Source organism: Ascaphus truei, chromosome 8 (genome assembly GCF_040206685.1).
Source record: "Ascaphus truei isolate aAscTru1 chromosome 8, aAscTru1.hap1, whole genome shotgun sequence".
Lineage (NCBI taxonomy): Eukaryota > Metazoa > Chordata > Amphibia > Anura > Ascaphidae > Ascaphus > Ascaphus truei.
This window is the reverse complement of record NC_134490.1, coordinates 14,728,555-14,746,807: the sequence shown is the minus strand read 5'-3', so window position 1 is coordinate 14,746,807 and position 18,253 is coordinate 14,728,555. Positions and strand designations below refer to the sequence as shown.

General features: G+C 40.7%; 2 protein-coding genes across 4 annotated transcripts in view; one reads left to right on the top strand and one right to left on the bottom strand.

Annotated features, from left to right (window-relative positions):
* The window catches only part of SGPL1 (sphingosine-1-phosphate lyase 1), a 38,327-nt gene extending 37,009 nt beyond the window's left edge, over positions 1 to 1,318 (bottom strand). The window contains exon 1 of the mRNA XM_075610589.1: positions 1,027 to 1,318. Coding sequence (XP_075466704.1) covers positions 1,027 to 1,038 — 12 coding nt within the window. The 5' untranslated portion in view covers positions 1,039 to 1,318. The remainder of the gene's footprint in view (positions 1 to 1,026) is intronic.
* On the top strand, positions 1,247 to 16,193 carry LOC142501148 (protransforming growth factor alpha-like). 3 transcript variants are annotated; one of them, XM_075610592.1, is made up of 8 exons: positions 1,247 to 1,580; positions 3,279 to 3,390; positions 10,703 to 10,771; positions 13,492 to 13,539; positions 14,168 to 14,288; positions 14,932 to 15,081; positions 15,342 to 15,403; positions 15,700 to 16,193. In XM_075610592.1, exons 3-8 carry the CDS (start codon positions 10,741 to 10,743, stop codon positions 15,705 to 15,707), a joined length of 420 nt encoding a protein of 139 aa, XP_075466707.1. In that variant the 5' UTR covers positions 1,247 to 1,580; positions 3,279 to 3,390; positions 10,703 to 10,740; the 3' UTR covers positions 15,708 to 16,193. The 3 variants fall into 3 exon arrangements, with proteins under 3 accessions (XP_075466707.1, XP_075466706.1, XP_075466708.1); XM_075610591.1 differs by having other exon boundaries at positions 1,247 to 1,649; XM_075610593.1 differs by lacking the exon at positions 13,492 to 13,539 and having other exon boundaries at positions 1,250 to 1,649.
* The last annotated feature ends 2,060 nt before the right edge of the window (positions 16,194 to 18,253 follow it).

Below are 18,253 nucleotides of genomic sequence, written 5' to 3'. Positions count from 1 at the left end.
ACGCTTCTCAGGTTTGCCTGCCAGCAAGTGACCCCCTCAACCCTCTTCAGTTTGCCTGCCAAGGAGTATGTATGTCTGACTTTATTTATATAACGCCATTAATGTACATAGCGCTTCACAGTAGTAATACACATAAATAACAAATAATACAAATAACAGATCATGGGAATAAGTGCTTCAGACATAAAAGTAAAATTTCGGAAGAGGAGTCTCTGCTCCGAAGAGCTTACAATCTAATTGGTAGAAAGAACGTATAGAGACAGTAGGAGGGCATTCTGGTAAGTGCGTCTGGAAGGGGCCAGGCTTAATGCATCGTGTATAGTATTAGCCACGGTGCTACTCATATGCTTCTTTAAGCAAGTGTGTCTTAAGGTGGGTATTAGGCCGAGTCCCTTGTGCCGCTGAGCTCGCTCTCAAAGCATGAGCGACGGTTGTCCGCGCTATTTCGCAAGCACGCACAGGGGGGGCGTTGCAGGCAAGCTGAGCACGGTTCAAAGACAGGTTTTTTGTTTACGCAAGCTCCAGGAGTGGGCGAGCGTCAGTGCCCACGCACGAGCGCGCTCCACATGAGCGGGGACATCCAAATTTAAATAGAGAGCATTTACCTCGTCAAGCACCACACGGTCACCGGCACAGGAGACTCAGTCTTAAAGGTGGATAGAGAGGGTGCTAGTCAGATATTGAGGCGAAGGGCATTCCAGAGGTGTGGGGCAGTCAGTGAGAAAGGTTTAAGACTGGAGAGGGCTTTAGATACAAAGAGGGTAGAGAGAAGGCATCCCTGAGCAGAACGCAAGAGTCGGGAGTGGCCCCTCACCCCACCTCAGATTACCTGCCAGCGAGCGAACGAAACCCCTCACCCCACCTGTCAGTGAGTGACCCTCACCCCACCTGTCAGTGAGTGACCCTCACACCTCAATCAATTTCCATTAAATTGCACTCCCCCCTCCTAATCCAGCTACTAAAAAAAACTCTCCACAAACGTGACAGCGACACATTAAGTGACAGAAAGACGAGCCAACCCCTCACCTGAAGCTCCATCTCGGGGGGCGGACTGCTCTCCTCTCTCAGTAACTGCGCCGGGACATACAGTGATGAGCCCGGTGTGAACTTCCTCCCCCGGAGGGACAAGGACGCGCAATAACTGGGGCAGTGGGTCCTCGCCTCGCACTCTCCTTTCCCCTTCGAAACCGTCTCGCGCTCACCCTTCGAAACCGTCTCGCGCTCTCCCCCTTCGAAACCGTCTCGCGCTCCCCCCCTTTTCCCCCCGTAACCGTCTCTAACCCGTTCGCCTCCACTGATTTAAAGCTCTGCCTCTCATTGCCAGCCTCCTTCCCACCCTCCCTTCTGTCTCTTACTCCGCCTCTCCCCCCCCCCCGGAAGTGTCGTGTCCCTGTCTGTCTCCTACCTCACCGCCTCCTTTCTGTCTCGCTCGCGTCTCTTCTCCCCTGAGGTGCTTCCCCTTGGAGACGACGCCAACGTCACGTTCCGTAACAACGGCTGCAGGGGGGGGTTGGGGGCTGGTAACGGCTTGAGGCGCAGCGCCACCTAGTGCCGGAGAGGAGGAGTCGCGCAGAGGGGAGGTGAGGAGGTGGCAAAGGCTGTCATTCAATGAGAGACCCTCTCTATATAAGTGGCACACACTATATACAGTAAGTGACACCCTCCTAGTGAGTGAGACTGCCATCCTGTGAGTGGCACACTATAAGTGACACAATCCCAGTGAGTGACACTGTCATTCAATGAGGGACACACTCCAAGTGAGTGAGAATGGCATCCGGTGAGTGACACTCTATAAATGAGACACTCCCAGTGAGTGAGATTGTCATTCAATGAGGGACACACTCCAAGTGGGTGAGACTGCCATCCTGTGAGTGACACTCAATAAATGACACAATCCCAGTGAGTGAGACTGTCATTCAATGAGGGACACACTCCCAGTGAGTGAGACTGCCATCCTGTGAGTGACACCCTCTATAAGTGACACACTCCCAGTGAGTGAGATTGTCATTCAATGAGTGACACACTCCCAGTGAGTGAGACTGCCATCCTGTTAGTTGCACTCTATAAATGACACACTCCCAGTGAGTGAGATTGTCATCCTGTGATGCACTCTCTATAAGTGACACACTCCCAGTGTGTGAGATTGTTATTGAATGAGGGACATACTCCAGTGAGTGAGACGTTTACCCTGTGAGTGATGCACTATAAGTGACGGAGGCCCAATGAGTGAGACTGTCATTCTGTGAGTGACACGCTGTAAGTTACACACTTCCACAGAGTGCGACTGTCACCCTATGTGAGTGACACAGACTAGTGCAGTGTTTCTCAACCACGATGCTGGGGTACCGTGACCCTTTGCCAAGGGAGCCATGGTCCAGGGGAAAAACTCAGCTGGTTGCCCAGTGGGCGCTTCCAGTGCGGCCTGGAGATGCAGAGACTGCCCGCCACAGAAGAGTGCGAGCAGTCTCCATCTCTAGACAGCGCGGGATGCACCCGTAGAGCAGCTGACATGTTTGAGGTGTGAGGGAAAGAGTAAGCCCTTTGTGTGGGGAAGAGGGTGTGATGGCTTTGTGTGTGTGGAGGAGAGAGAGGTTAGTGTGGGTGAAGGTACATGGAGTAAGTAAAAGAACGGGCTGAATGGTGTTTATGATAAAGAATGACGGTGAGTGTGCTGTGTGTGAAGGGGGATATGTGTGGAGTGTATGTCAAATAAAATTGAAATATAATTGTCAAATAAAACAATATAACATAATTGTAGTGTATAATTATATTTTAAATATACTGGACCTGTATTTAAAAATGATCCCTCATCACTGATATCTTGGCAGTAATACAAAATAAACGAGACACCAGCAATGCATTGCAAGGTAAGGGCAGCATACTGGCTTTGAAAATGCATTGTTTTACTTAAATCTTCCCTATATATAACTCCCCTTTTTTTGGGGAGGGGGCTCCTTTACTGGTAAGTAACTCAGGGCTGGAAATAGCGCGGTTCAGTTTCGGTGACCCCCACGTTCCTATCCTGTCAAAAAAATGAAAACAATAAACGTGGATTATTTAATATGTAGTGATTTGGTATGGATTTGTTTGTGGTTCGTGTAGCTATAAAATATTGAAAAACAATAGTAAGCATTTGTAAATCAATAGTACTAAACAAGATGATGTGAAGCAAGAATGTGTGAAAAACAGAGTTATTACCTTTGTGAAAGTAATTTCAGAGACCACTTATAGCCTAGCAAGTATATTTTCACAAATACTTTATCTTTTATAACATACAGATCAGTTGCATCATTAAATATAGCCTAAACACAGTACCCTACACACAGTACCCTGGGATACTTGGATGTACCAGCACTATAAAAAGAGGATTTCTTCTTTCATCGATCAAAGGTAATGTAATAGTGTAACAGATAAGGTGTTGTGTAACTTGTGTTGTGTCCCTAAAGTATTAATAAGGACCACATACATTCAGAAGGCAGGACTCTTTATTTTTGTTCTGGGTTTCAAAGTTATAATTTCTTCAAATTTAATAAATAAAACATATGTAATATTAGACAACAGATGACAGAGAAGCCCAATGCTACATCCAACATGACAGAAATACACAGTAAAATACTTATATATTCTCTTGAAATAGGGTCATTTAGTTTAACCCTTTGGTCAAAGTGTTGTAAGCTTGCGAGCCACGACAAGGCAGACACCCGTTCGCAAGGCCTAACACTACCAGATAAAATACTAATATACCTCTATTAGGATTAATAGAGGTATATTAGTATTTTATCTGGCAGTGTTAGGCCTTGCAAACGGGTGTCTGCCTTGTCGTGGCTCGCAAGCTTACAACGCTTTGGCCAAAGGGTTAAACTAAATGACCCTATTTCAAGAGAATATATAGGTATTTTACTGTGTATTTCTGTCATGTTGGATGTAGCATTGGGCTTCTCTGTCGTCTGTTGTATACATATGCCACGCTCAATAGCACTCCATTTTGACACATATACATATATATATTTTGTGGGGGCTCAGGGGTTCCCAAAAAGAGCTTGCTGGGGTTCTGTGATATGTAATATTAGGCCAAAACCTTAAACAATTGTATTTTCTACTTAGTTATTCTCCACCTAAGGTCTATTGCGGGTTAACGCACCTGAGGTGGTGTTAGCTGCCATTCTAGTCAGTGGCAATTAACGCTGGATCTGCATCCACAACGGGTCTTAGTGAATCTCCTTCATATTGCCAAAGCCCAGCTACAATTACCTTAGTTTCTAGGTTAATTTCTTTACTTTTCCTTTGACAGCTTCTGGAGGAGTTAAGAACATAGAGATGACAATGAGAAGCCATTGGGGGCCATGTGGAAGCCATATAGTTCATGCAACCCTCCCAGTCCCTGTTGCTTTTGTTTTTCAACTTAGTCCTGGTTTTAGGAATACTTGTTTTACAGTCACAATCCATAATTATGAATGAAGCCTTTGGAGAATATGACAAGCAAAAAAAGAGATCAATATTTGCTATAAATTTCCTTTAATTGTTGCTTCTGGGGTTGATCACTAACTTTGCAAAAACACATCTTTCCTGTTGATTTGCGTGTAATTAAAAAGTTTCTGATGCAGAAGGGCACAAAGCTGGTCTAAAAAATGTCAGGCAAACATTTAGTGCACCAAGCTATCTAAGCGCCAACAAAAATCTCAAGCAACTTGCTGGAGTCTCCAGTTTTTACCATTTCTACATGACTCCATGTTTTCAACGCTTTGGGGTATATTCTAAAAGCTGCGCATTAGCCGAACTGTGCCATCTGATACGGAAAGCCTCATTAACTTCAGTGGGGCCCCTAAGTAGGTGGGCATCAATATCATTTCCAGGCCTGAGATGGAGCCAATGTTTTGACTTTCAAGAGAAACAAGCTTATATTTAAACACATGAGCTAAAGCTTGGGGCGTGCAACTCCAGTCCTCAAGACCCCCAACAGTTCAGGTTTTAAGGATATTCCTGTTTCAGCACAGGTGGCTCAATCAATCCCTGCTTCAGCACAGGTGGCTGATTGAGCCACCTCTGCGGAAGCTGGGATATCCTTATAACCTGACCTGTTGGGGGGTCTTGAGGACTGGAGTTGAGTACCCCTGTGCTAAAGGACAGAATAAGAACTATCTGACCCCTTACTTGGCACTACGTTTGTTTTATCACAGCATACTCTCATATGAATTGTCCATGTAATGATCTACATTAATTTAGAAATGGAAAACCCAAACATACAATCTTCAATTGAAATATCATTTCATGAATAACAATGTCATAATATGCATACCATAATGTCATAGTAACCTCTATTTCTCGTATTTTCATAATACAAAATATTAAAAGTTAAAAGAAAAACTGTTATATCCAGTATACTATTTTTCCTGAGTGTGACAGGACAAAACAGCAGACAAACAAATTCTAATAATTTGACTGTTAAAGATGCAGTGTTATGTAGGACCAAAGTGAACTGCAGGCAGTGATGTGTTTAATGGTTTCAATTCTGGTCATTGAAGTCTGTGACGTTTAAGGTATTTTATTTACTTTTAGAAATGATTCCAAATGTATGTAAACATTGAGGGATATATTGCCTACCAGCTGCAAATTTGGAGCATAAAATAGCGTCACCTTTGTAAAAAAAAAATAATCAAATTGACAGCAATATAATATTTTTTCTTTGATGAATCTCGGGCTATTTTTTCTCCCCAATTTTGCAGCTACGAGACACCATATAACATTGAAACGTGGTATTTGCTTTGGATACCTCTTCCTATAAGTGCTATGTACCTTCCCCCCTCTCTGACATCATTTCAATTCTACTACTACACTATAAACACAAGTGTGTATTTCATTATAGTTGTCATAATTATTCTTTAACCAATCATCTTGCATATGTAACAGTGTTTCCCCCACCCGATGAGAGATTCTGCCATTGCAGCGTGTGTGGTGCATGCTACCTGTTGGTAAACAGGAGGGTTGACTTGTCAGCCGTTGGTTGTGGGGAAACGGGACAGGTTTCTGGGGTACATACCCAGCATAATTCTTTATCAGTGCAGCGCCTTCATCGGTCACAGGTTCCAGGTGTATGGAGACGACCTCCTACGATTGAAACGGTTACCTCTCCCCCAAGTAAGATCACACACCAGGCCAGAGGTATATGAAACAGTTACAGTTTATTCTGTCAGCACCCACAGTCACGGCAGTTGTCTGCCCAATGCAGTGTATGGCTCGGATACCCAGCTGGAGGATGGTCCCTGGACCTGCACTACGGGTCAAGGCCCCCCGCAGCAGTCCTAGTTCTTCCCTGATATTAGACACGCTATTAGAGATGCTTGGGGTTCCTTACAATGCATCTGATCTCAGACGCACAAATAGAGAGGCTTGATGTTCCTTACAATGCATCTGATATTAGACACGCTATTAGAGAGACTTGGGGTTCCTTACAATGCATCTGATCTCAGAAGCACTACTAGAGAGGGTCGCGGTTCCTTACAATGCATCTGATCTCAGACACACTGGGCCTTATGCAGAGAGGAACGTTATTTAATGTGAAAACGGCAAGAAAATAGCCACAGAATTGGAGCAAGTTATGGTCGTATGCAGAAAGCTGCGTTACCTAATTTTTCTGATGAGATTCAAAATTGCCAAGTTTTTCTGGCTAGATTGAACTCACTATAATATAGGGCAGAATGGCGAGTTGCAGTGCATCTATGCTACCTGCATACCACCCTATTTTAACATGGCGAATTTACCAATCTCTCCACGTGTTTGGAAATTTTTAAAGTAAAGAAACCTGCTGTGGAGAATTTTATGAATCTCTCCATGTTCTCTGCAGGAGAAGCTTCTCTGGGAAGTATTTTCTCCAAAATATGGTGCTATTTCCCTTCTCTATCCTCTCTGCATAAGCCCCACTATTAGAGAAGGTTGGAGTTCCTTACAATGCATCTGATCTCAGATGCTATTAGAGAGGGTTGGGGTTCCTTACAATGCATCTGATCTCAGACACACGATTAGAGAGGGTTGGGGTTCTGCAGAATTTCATAATATAATTGTAGGGTTCCTTAACCAAAAAAAAGTTAAAAACACTAACTTTTTGTTAATTAACAAATTAGCCTTTGTCACTGATACATTCAGTGTTAGACCTTTCTCACTCAGTTGTAATTTTATGAAATAATTCAGAAACAGTTCAGTTATAGCTGATACTTCAGTTTTTATTAATTGCAATCTTACATTTGTTTTCCTTTGAATAGGGAGTTAATTTTGAATTTTGTGTGCTTCATTCACCCCAGTTGTTCAGATTTTTGCACACTCCCTACTTATAAAGTACAGTTAAGAAAGAGAATATGATCTTCGGCAGGAGATAAAGACCACACTAAATATTTAACAATATTTATAAATTATGCCTGGATAACATTCAAAATTATTTAAATTATTTACAAATGCTTATACTCATCTGTTTTTGTAAGGCATGAATCATCTAGTTTAAAACTTATCATCGTCATCATCATTAGCTTGGGCAAATGTCCAATATCTTAAACCACTATGTTTAATACATTTAAACTGTGATTCATGTTCTTGATTACGTAACATGCACAGTAGAGCATTTGTTTGTAATTTTTGCTTTTCTCCCATGCTTATAGAGACACATTCATGTTTTCAATATTAATCTTCAGTAAACAAAATTGTGTTATTTACCCAGGTTTCCAAGCTGCAAAACTAGGGCAAAAATATTGCAACAAATGTCAAAGAAAAATATTCCTACTTTTTAATAAAGAACACCCTTATATAATAATTACAATTTTATTTCATACAGTGCTTTTGTCCCAATGGGACTCAAAGTTCTTCATAATTATAGTATAGTACGCAGTGTTTTTATAGACATCTGCCCAGATGAGCTTACAATCTATGTTTTTTGTGTGTGTGTGGCACATGGAGCTAGGGTGACTTGCCCAAGGTTACAAAGAGCTAACAACATGAATTGAACCAGGCTCCCCTGCTTCAAACTGAGGGTTGTTGTCGTTGCTGTGGTTGCTGCTGTTGTTGTTGTTGTTGTTGTCAGTGTCTTTACTCACTGAGTCCCTGCTTCAGACCTATATCAGATGTTTTCTTAAAACATTTTTTTTCTCTAAATTTGATATCCCATGTGGTTTTTCCTTTCCAGCAACAGGAAGATCATGAAAATAACCCCCACAGCCTTTGTATTTTTTTTTTTTCAAATACTGTACTCTTTTCAGTCCCTCACTTAACAACTTCTACAGAAATAAAAGTTTGTCCATAATTGAGTTGTCTGCTTTCATTTGTTGTTAAATTGGTCCCAGCTGTATGGACGTGAGTAGGCCAAGGTTTTTTTTTTTGTTGTTATCAAAGTTTCCCAGCTGCAAAACTGGAGAAAAGAAATTGCACCAGATTTATTAAAGAAATAATAAGGAAATTGGATTTTCTTGACTGATGAATCTGGGTGTGTGTGTTTGCACTCGTTTTGCAGTCTGGATACTTTGATAAATGACTCACCAAATATTTTCTTATTAAAAAGATTAGCATATAACCCAGGTCTTGGCAACTCCAGTCATCAAGGGCAATCAGTGGTTCAGATTGAGCCACCTGTTCTGAAGCAGAGCTAAACCTGAAAAACCTGACCTGTTGATGGCCCTTGGGGACTGGACTTGCCCACCCATGATATAACCCCACTTGCTATTTTTTGTGATGAAGAAAAAAAAGTATGTTTATAAGTTAAACATCAATTAAATTATTAATTAAGATTCTAATTGATTATTAATTGCAGGCTGATTCAGCATTGAAGCAGTTAATTAAACTACAAGCCTATAAGAGTCTCAGATGGCAGTGCTCTCTATAGTTCTTTCCCAAAAAGACAGCATAAACAGGTTAAGAAGTGTATATGGGGCCGTTGGGTTAAGGTTTAGTCATGAGGGGATCCTTTGCGTGTCTTTTTTGTGTGTGGGACTACATACAACTGTGATTTATTGGTGAATTACAAAATTAAAAGGGATTTTTATGTTTACTAATTTTCCAATACATACTAATGGTTTTATACTTATTACTATGCTGCAGTTTGAATAACAGGATGCAAGGTGCTTTCCCAATGCATACTAATGTCTTTACACCCCACTGTGATACTTTGTGTTGATGGGCTATATTATAATTTGGAGAGCTATTTTTGTTTAGTTTCTGCATTTACATTTAGTCCTTTCTCTTTGTGGCATAACATATATGCTGCCTTGGGCAGCTATTTTTTTTTATTTATGTTGGTGTATAAATTTTTGTGAAAGGTTCTTTATAACTAGTCAGTTACTTTTTGTTATAAATGGTACAACTGTATGCATAGCTGCTTTAGGGGAAATTAAAAATCCTTGCTGCCCAGCACAGGAAAACATAAGGATTAGCACTAGTTGTTTGGTCTTTATACTCCTGACCTTTAATGAACTTTTGACTTTTGTACTATGTTCTGTAAATGACAGGTTTTAGAAAGGAAATGAATTTCTTTTGGGATTGTTGGCTATTCCTAGAATGATATAGCTCCTAGAGTAACTTTGTTTGCCCCTGCACTGCAAGTGTACATTGTGGCAGAAAGGTGGAGATTTATCCCTTTGACCAGAAGTTCTCTAGTGTGGCTGCTGAACTCAGATTTTGTTATACTGTACCTCTTTCCCTTTCCAGAAGCCAGGGACATGCAAAAGTAACACTTATTAATGTTCATAATCCTGCTGTACCAAAGTAACTTTTTTTTTTTTTTTTTTTGTTCCTGGAACAATTGTCTTTCGCATATGTCAGTAACTTTTCACGTTGGATAAATAATACTATATTTTTTTTATAGTGAAAAAACCGGTACAAATGAGCAGTGTTCAATCTTGACTAGACCTGAGATCAGCACTAATAACCACTCATTTAATGCTCAAATTGACAAAGGTGTAATTGTGTATATAGTATGTAATATGATCTTTAGTTGCACAATATGGAAAGGTTTTTGATTAAAAAAAAAAAAAGCTTGCTAGAGTAACAATTTTTTGGCGACTTTACATCTGCAGTAAATCATGTGTGGAACGGGTTTTTCTAGTTGGTGACTCTCTATGGCATGTTACGAGAGTCTAGCCACACAATTACCGTAGCAGTTGATGAGGCTGTTTTTAGCCTTGGATCAAACAAATTGTGATACATCTCCTAGTGTTAATGGAATACAACTCGTTCTAATACACTGTAAGCCAATGTGAAAACCAAGCCAACTTAGAATAGCTGTTTAATGCTGTAATCAAAAATGGTGTCAGTCAGTTTTGGTCCAACCCAATCTCTTACTAAAGTGCAGCTCTTATTAGTCCCACCCTTTCCCCCATTCTGTATGTTCTTCAAAGGTTATGTTGCTTGGTTATAGAAAAATGACAAAGTATATATTTAGAAGCAAAGATTCTAGAAAATCTACGAAAGCATATATTGCATTTCTCCTATTTAGAGTGGCAGAAATATTATATTGAGATGCATATATATCACCCTGGATAGATTGAACCGGCTTTTTTTTTTTTTTTTTTAGAAACGTAATCTAGTTTAAAATGCGTGTGGTATATTCTGGAGTGTTTATAAACATAGCTTTTGTGTTCTATTCCGCTTTTATTTTCTTAAAGATCTGCCGTTTATTTTGCTATACTGATGTAATATAGCAGGAACTGAGTTAATTCCTGTCTTGCAGATTCTATCTCCCATAATCGGTAAAATAGACTGGACACAATGTTTGGAGGCCTTATTCTTGTTCTGGCAGGTATGGTGTCAGCAGTTCAACATAATACTAGTTTTGTTTAGAGATATGTATGTATATCAGTGTGATATGAGTTCAATATAATGGTGAATTGTGAATGTACAAATAAAAACCAGTATAACAGTACTAGGTTATAGATGTACATTCATTAATAAATATAAAATAAATATTAAACCATTTACGTGAAATAAAGAACAAACCAGTCCAAATGATGGATACAGTAATGAGTGAAAAAAGTCCAGATGCAGAAATAATAATCAGTCACAATATGGAGTAGGCTGCTTCTTGATCTAGCCAGATCAAGGGAATCTATGACAAAAAGACAAAAAGAAGCACCTGCTCCATGGCATAATATTGTATGTAAAAGTTGACAATTTATTAAAATAGTGGCCGCCAGGACATGTACTCACTTCAATGGATAAAAAAAAACATTCATTGGAGACAATCTGTATGCCGTGGAAGACTGCAGGAGGTAGGAGCCAGGTATATGGTGTGAGGGTATACAGTTGGTAAGCAGCAGATACTAATCAGTAGCTGGAAAATGGTTAGAGCGTCCCGTCTACATCAACAGAGGGGAAGATGTTGTCCACGGATAGCTGGTGTATTAAGGGCTGCAGAAAATGTCCAGATCTATGCTGTTACACCCCGTGTGTAGAGCGCAATAGCAGCAACCTGTCACTGGAACACCCTGCTCCGATGCACGCGGCTCTGCCAAACCCGGAAGTATCCTCTGCTCAACCTCCTCGTATGGAGTATACACTGGCAACCTCGAGACAGTTCCTCAACCGGCGTGATGTCCAACGCGTTTCGTCACGTGAGTGACTTTTTTTAAAGGAATCTGTTGATGTAGAAGGGACGCTCTGACCATTTTCCTGCTACTGTTAAGCATCTACTGCTTACCAACTGTATACTCTCACACCATATACCGGGCTCCTACCTCCTGCAGTCTTTCACGGCATACAGATTGTCTCCAATGAATGGGGTTTTTTTTTTTAATCCATTGAAGTGAGTGCATGTCCTGGCGGCCACTCTCTATTTGAATAAATTGTCAACTCTTACATACAATATTATGCCATGGAGCTGGCGCTTCTCTTTGTATTATATTATATTTTTATTAATTTTTTTAATAAATAAAAATACCACTTGTGGTGCATTTACATGTCTAATAAATCTGTGGCCCTGTTTTTCCTCATTATAGCTTGGCAAACGGTGCTTTTGCTACAGCCAAGGATTCTGGGTAATCACATGCAAATGAGCACAATTGAAGGCTTCATTCTAATGTTTGTGCAAACTTCTGACTAAAGGACAGGGCTCAATAAAATCAACTGCTAAGTGCAACTATTATGATGGGTTATTTTATGCTTTCATTATAATGGAACAGTAATGCAAACTGTTGCTGTTGACCACATGGGTAATATAAAATTCATGATACAGTATCACATCTTGATCTGGTAGTTTGGCTTGGATGCCTATTAAATGTTTCATGACTGCAGCCCTTCTGTAAACATATAAAAACAGTCTTGAAATGTCCTAGGGTTCTAGACATGGGCGTCCGCAAGGGGGGGCGCTTGCCCCCCCCCTGGATCCTCGCAGTCGCAGCATTAATTTAATAAAATATGCTGAGGGAGGAAGAGGCAGCTGAGCCGCGGCCCGGGATTGGATGGGAGGCGGGGCTAGCTGCAGCAATCACGCAGGGGTGGGGGCCGCCACGTGCTCTCCCGCGCTGACCGCTGTAACTCCCCATCCGGACCGGCACCCAGACTCTCCCTCTGGCCCTGCTCCCTCCTGCACCCCGGCAGACGGCAGTGTGGCCGCATTATCGCATAAGGTAGGGAGTGGGACACGTGGGACCAGGGACAGATGGCATGGAGATGCGGGGGAGAGACTGAGATTGGGGGGGCAATTTGGCAAAGAAGCTTGGGGGGGGGGTGAGGGAGATTGGGGGTGGTGGGAGGTTGGGGGGGCAAAGAAGCTTGGGGGGGGGGGGCGAGGGAGAGATGGCATGGAGATGCGGGGGAGAGACTGAGATTGGGGGGGCAATTTGGCAAAGAAGCTTGGGGGGGGGGTGAGGGAGATTGGGGGTGGGGGGAGGTTGGGGGGGCAAAGAAGCTTGGGGGGGGGGGCGAGGGAGATTGAGAGATGGGAGATGCAGGGGGGGGTGAGATGGGAGAGAGATGGGAGATGACGGAGGGGAGAGATGGGGGAGAGATGGGAGATGCAGGGGGGGAGAGATGGGAGATGCAGGGGGGGGGAGAGTGTGTTTATGAATAATGTGGTGCAACTGCATGCAATGGTGTTTTTTTAATATTTAATATTGCTTTATTAACCTTCAAGCTTTCTCAAATTTGCTTGAAAATGCACCATTTGCCCACTTTTTTTTCAAAATTTTCTCGGGGGGAAAACCCCCCTTATGCTGGTTGGGCTCGCTCGCCACGGTGCACTCACCACCACTTTCACGCCGGGCACTGGCCGTTAAAATTATGCCCCCCCACAGAAAAAATTTCTGCGGACGCCCATGGTTCTAGAATATATTTTCAGTAGTCTTTGACAAAATCCTATTTTATTGTGCCGATTTAACTTTTTTTTTTCTACAGAGGGTATAATTTGTGGACTTTCTATAAATTGGTTACTTCCTTCTTCAAAGTCTCAATCTAATAAAATGCATTCAAACTGGAATGTTTATGTATTGGATTGAAGTGGTGTTTTTCCCCTCCTCCAATAAGGTATTTCAGCTTGTTTGGGTCAGATCTCCAGTACGGGATTAAAGAACTGTAAGTAACCTAATCTGGTGACTACTTTAAGCATCTGTTGGTGAGGTAATCCTGGCTATCTAAAAGTCTTCACTGTTTAGTGTTCACGGTTTAGTGTGCAATGTTTTGTTACATACAATTGTGAGCCTCACCACTAATCCTGCAGTTTTTCTAATGAAAGGTGTGGAATGCTTCAGCTAATAACCTGTAAATTAAAGGTTTAGGTTTCATCTTGTGCGGGCTCCCAAGCTACACCTGAGCATGCTTTAGTTATAAGAAAAGTGTATTTCCAACAACTAAGGCCGAGTCCCCGCTGGTGCTGACCGCACTCATTCTTGGAGAGCGCTCTAAGCATGAGCACCGGGTGTCCTGGCATTTGCATGCAGAGGGGAGGGGGGGCACTGAGCGTGCTGGAAAGTATAATTTTTTTTTTTGGTTTACCTGAGCGTGTGCCTGCGTGCACTGTGAGCAGGGACTTGCATATATCTATATATGTAAGTAACCATCACATTCTCAGCACCAGCAGGGACACAGCCTAACCCATGTCAGCTGGCTTTTCCAACACGGTGCTTTTCACTTAAACTTTTAATTTTTTAATTTTTTATTTAGTACTATGTGTAGTGTTTTCTTATTTTTCTCATTTTTGCAGCAACCTTGGTGGCAAATGCATCACCCCAGACTTTATTTGCCGTGTGTCCAGATACCTACAGAACCTACTGCTATCACGGCACATGTCGGTTCCTTGTATCTGAGTGGGTAGCTTCTTGCATGTAAGTGTAGCATGGCCCGTGCATAGTTGGCTAGTTGTATAGCTTTCTGTATGTAGGGGGCAGCAAGAGAAGATGTAGAGATGTATCTATATCTCTATCCATGATGTAGATATTGATTTGAGTTTCAAATCTTGTTCTGACGCTCTCGTTGCCTGTTTTTAAATATTGCCCTTTTGTCTCCTTATCAATTATGAATTATTTTACATTACAAATATAGTAACGGTCAAAGTGCTGTGACCACTTCAGCTAAATAGTACATTCCTTTAAAGTAATAGACAATATAGACCACCCCTGCTTCTCTCCAGATTATCTGGCTGTCTCGCGTTGCTTGGTGATAGAAAAATTAAGATGTACAGTATATCTTTAGAAGACAAGTTTAATTTTCACGTTGAATATCTACAAAAGTGCATATTGCATTTCTGCTATTATACAGCATGAAATAGAGTAGCAGACATATTATTAAATTGGCGTTCAATAAAGCACCCTGTATAGGCTGAACAGGACATGTTTAAATTTTTCTCAAAAGGCAATGTAGTTTAAAATAAGGTGTATATTCTGAAGTGTTTTATACATAGCAACATTGACAATCTCCAACCAATCACTTATTTTGTTTCTCTCCCCCAACCTCCCTCCCATTCTGTAGGTGCTTCAAAGGTTATGTTGGTATCCGTTGCCAGTATGTGGACCTGTTGCAGGTCATGGCTGGAGATCCACGCTCCTTCACTGTGGTGGCATTGGCAGTGACTTTCCTGGTTGTGTTGTCTCTGATATGTAGCACATGCCTCGGTATATAGTGAGTATAAAAATGCTTAACCTTCCTGCTAACTTACCTTTAATTAGTCCAGCGGTTTCATACATTTGTGGAACTAGCTTTGCATTAACATCTTCCTTGTCCATGTATAGTTTGGAAGCACAAAATTAACTCTACATTGCTGAGGAAGCATTGAAAGATTGAAATGTGCAACCTCATTTTCAAGTGCCTCTATTGCCAATGAATTGGTTATTCATGTGAATGACTTTCAAACAGTAGCCTGATCTGTCTGTTTCCTGTAGCTTATGTAAAATGAAGAGAGCGCGAAGCAGGCTGACCCTTCTGGAAAACATGCATGTTCAAGGTTTGTTTTAATTTGCCCAAAATGTACTTTTGTCTCAGTATTGGGCTTGTACAAAAAATTTCAACTAAATTGCTCCTTTTCTTTGATTTGGGTTCAAAATGTAGACCTCTCACTAATTGGTCAACTTGGGAAGGAGCCCTGGAATTGTGTATTTGTTTTGTATAAAAAGTGGCATCAATTATGGGGAACATCTACTGTCGACATGACTCAAATATGTGTCCTATTTTTAGGAGATGTCTTAATCTGTGCTCCAATAGCAAATTATACTAATATATATATATTTTTTTTCTCTCCAGATGTTTAGAATTGTCTTGGGAGAAACTGCACTTTGACTGAAGTATATCTTCTTTTTTTTTTTTTTTTAATTAGAATTTTGTTTAAGTTTTTTTTATGTAGATTTTACTGCTTTTTAAAATTTATTGTACAGTATGTATTTGGAAGGGAATGATGGTGCATTGAACACTACACTCTGTTACATTATAGCACCAGGTAGGCTGGAAATAGATGAACAAAATATCAGTACATGTAAATAATGCCATCCCCTATTTACATGGAGACACCATTTCTGTTTATAGAGGGAGAACTAACAATATAAACTATAAAGATCCATTATCCAGTCTTTCAATAAGCCAGGTGGGCAATGCAGCTGCAAATCCCTATGTACAGTATCTACTTCTACTAAATGTAATTTGATGGAAAGAATGCACATTTGCAAATTACATTGTAACTTTTAATTGTTTTTATGTTTAAATGTGTTTTTAATTTATTAAATCAATTTTTTTTTATTGTACGTGTCTGTACTATTCTGGTATCTAAACAAAGCTGAAATGAACCAACTAGATTGACACTTTCAACACCTTTTCTGTAAGAGTCTATGCCCTCTATGAAATATCCTGCCCTGCTTCCAGTAGAATAGTGGTGCTCGGGTTGGCAAGGCCTTGGCTTCTTTCCCTTAAAATGGAATATTTACTGCTCCTAAAAGTAGAAGACAACAGATGTGTCCAAAGTAATACAAAATTTTAATCCATATACATAGTTGCATATATGAGGTTGAAAAAAGACATACGTCCAAGTTCAACCTATGCTAAATTCAGACAACAGATACTTTATCCTATATCCATACTTGCTTATTGATCCAGAGGAAGGCAAACAAAAAACCCAAGTGACATCATTGGATAATATCTCATAAGGGGAAAAATAAATTCCTTCCTGACTCCAAGAATTGGCAATTGGATTAATCCCTGGATCAACATCCTTCCTATGTACTTATTTAGTATCAGTATAGAATCAGAGCAGGATGTAATTTCTCTTCAGAAGGACTTGGAGAGACTGGAAACGTGGGCAGGTAAATGGCAAATGAGGTTTAATACAGATAAATGTAAGGTTATGCATTTGGGATGCAAGAATAAAAAGGCGACTTACAAATTAAATGGAGATATATTGGGGGAATCCTTGAGGGAGAAGGATTTAGGAGTGCTTGTAGACAGCAGGCTTAGCAATAGTGCCCAGTGTCATGCAGTAGCTGCAAAGGCAAACAAGATCTTATCTTGCATCAAACGGGCAATGGATGGAAGGGAAGTAAACATAATTATGCCCCTTTACAAAGCATTAGTAAGACCATTAGTAAGAGGCGTCTAAGAGGGGATATGATAACTATATACAAATATATTCAGGGACAATACAAGGAGCTTTCAAAAGAACTATTCATCCCACGTGCAGTACAAAGGACTCGGGGCCATCCCTTAAGGTTGGAGGAAAGGAAATTTCACCAGCCACAAAGGAAAGGTTTCTTTACAGTAAGGGCAGTTAAAATGTGGAATTAATTACCCATGGAGACTGTGATGGCAGATATAATAGATTTGTTCAAAAAAAGGTTGGACATCTTTTTAGATGGGAAAGGTATACAGGGATATACCAAATAAGTATACATGGGAAGGATGTTGATCCAGGGATTAATCCGATTGCCAATTCTTGGAGTCAGGAAGGAATTAATTTTTCCCCTTAATGGGGTTTTTTGTTTGCCTTCCTCTGGATCAATAAGTATAGATATAGAATAAAGTATCTGTTGTCTAAATTTAGCATAGGTTGAACTTGATGGACGTACGTCTTTTTTCAACCTCATCTACTATGTAACTATGTAACTATATTTGATTTATCCCTATATACCTTCCCCATCTAAAGATGTTCAACCTTTTTTTGAACAAATCTATTCTGCCATCAGTCTCCATGGGTAATGAATTCCACATTTTAACTTCCTTTACTGTAAAGAACCCTTTCCTTTGTTGCTGGTGAAATTTTCTTTCCTTCAAACTTGAGGGATGCCCCAGAGTCCCTTGTACTACCCGTGGGATGAACAGTTCTTTGGAAAGCTTGTACTGTCCACGAATATTTGTATATAGTTCATATCCCCTCTTAGACGCCTCTTTTCTAATGTAAATAAATCTAATTTAGCTAGCTTCTCATAAGTTATATTGTCCATCCCTTTTAATTTGGTGGCTCTTCTCTGCACTCTCTCTAGTTCCATAATGTCTTTTCTTAGAATTGATGCCCAAAATTGTACTCCATATTCAGGGTGTGATCTTGCTAATGTTTTGTAAATAGGCATAATTATGTTTACTTCCCTTCCATCCATTGACCGTTTGATGCAAGATAAGATCTTGTTTGCCTTTGCAGCTACTGCATGACTTTGGGCACTATTGCTAAGCCTGCTATCTACAAGCACTCCTAAATCCTTCTCCCCCAATTTATCCCCATTTAATTTGTATGTCGCCTTTTTATTCTTGTATCCCAAATGCATAACCTTACATTTATCTGTATTAAACCTCATCTGCCATTTACCTGCCCACGTTT

What these genes read in the sequence shown, in the direction of transcription:
- LOC142501148 (XM_075610592.1), top strand. Translation starts at nt 10,741, where the DNA reads ATGTTTGGAGGCCTTATTCTTGTTCTGGCAG. An exon ending in CCTTATTCTTGTTCTGGCAG is followed by an intron (nt 10,772 to 13,491) that starts GTATGGTGTCAG and finishes TCCTCCAATAAG; the next exon opens with GTATTTCAGCTTGTTTGGGT. An exon ending in CAGTACGGGATTAAAGAACT is followed by an intron (nt 13,540 to 14,167) that starts GTAAGTAACCTA and finishes TCATTTTTGCAG; the next exon opens with CAACCTTGGTGGCAAATGCA.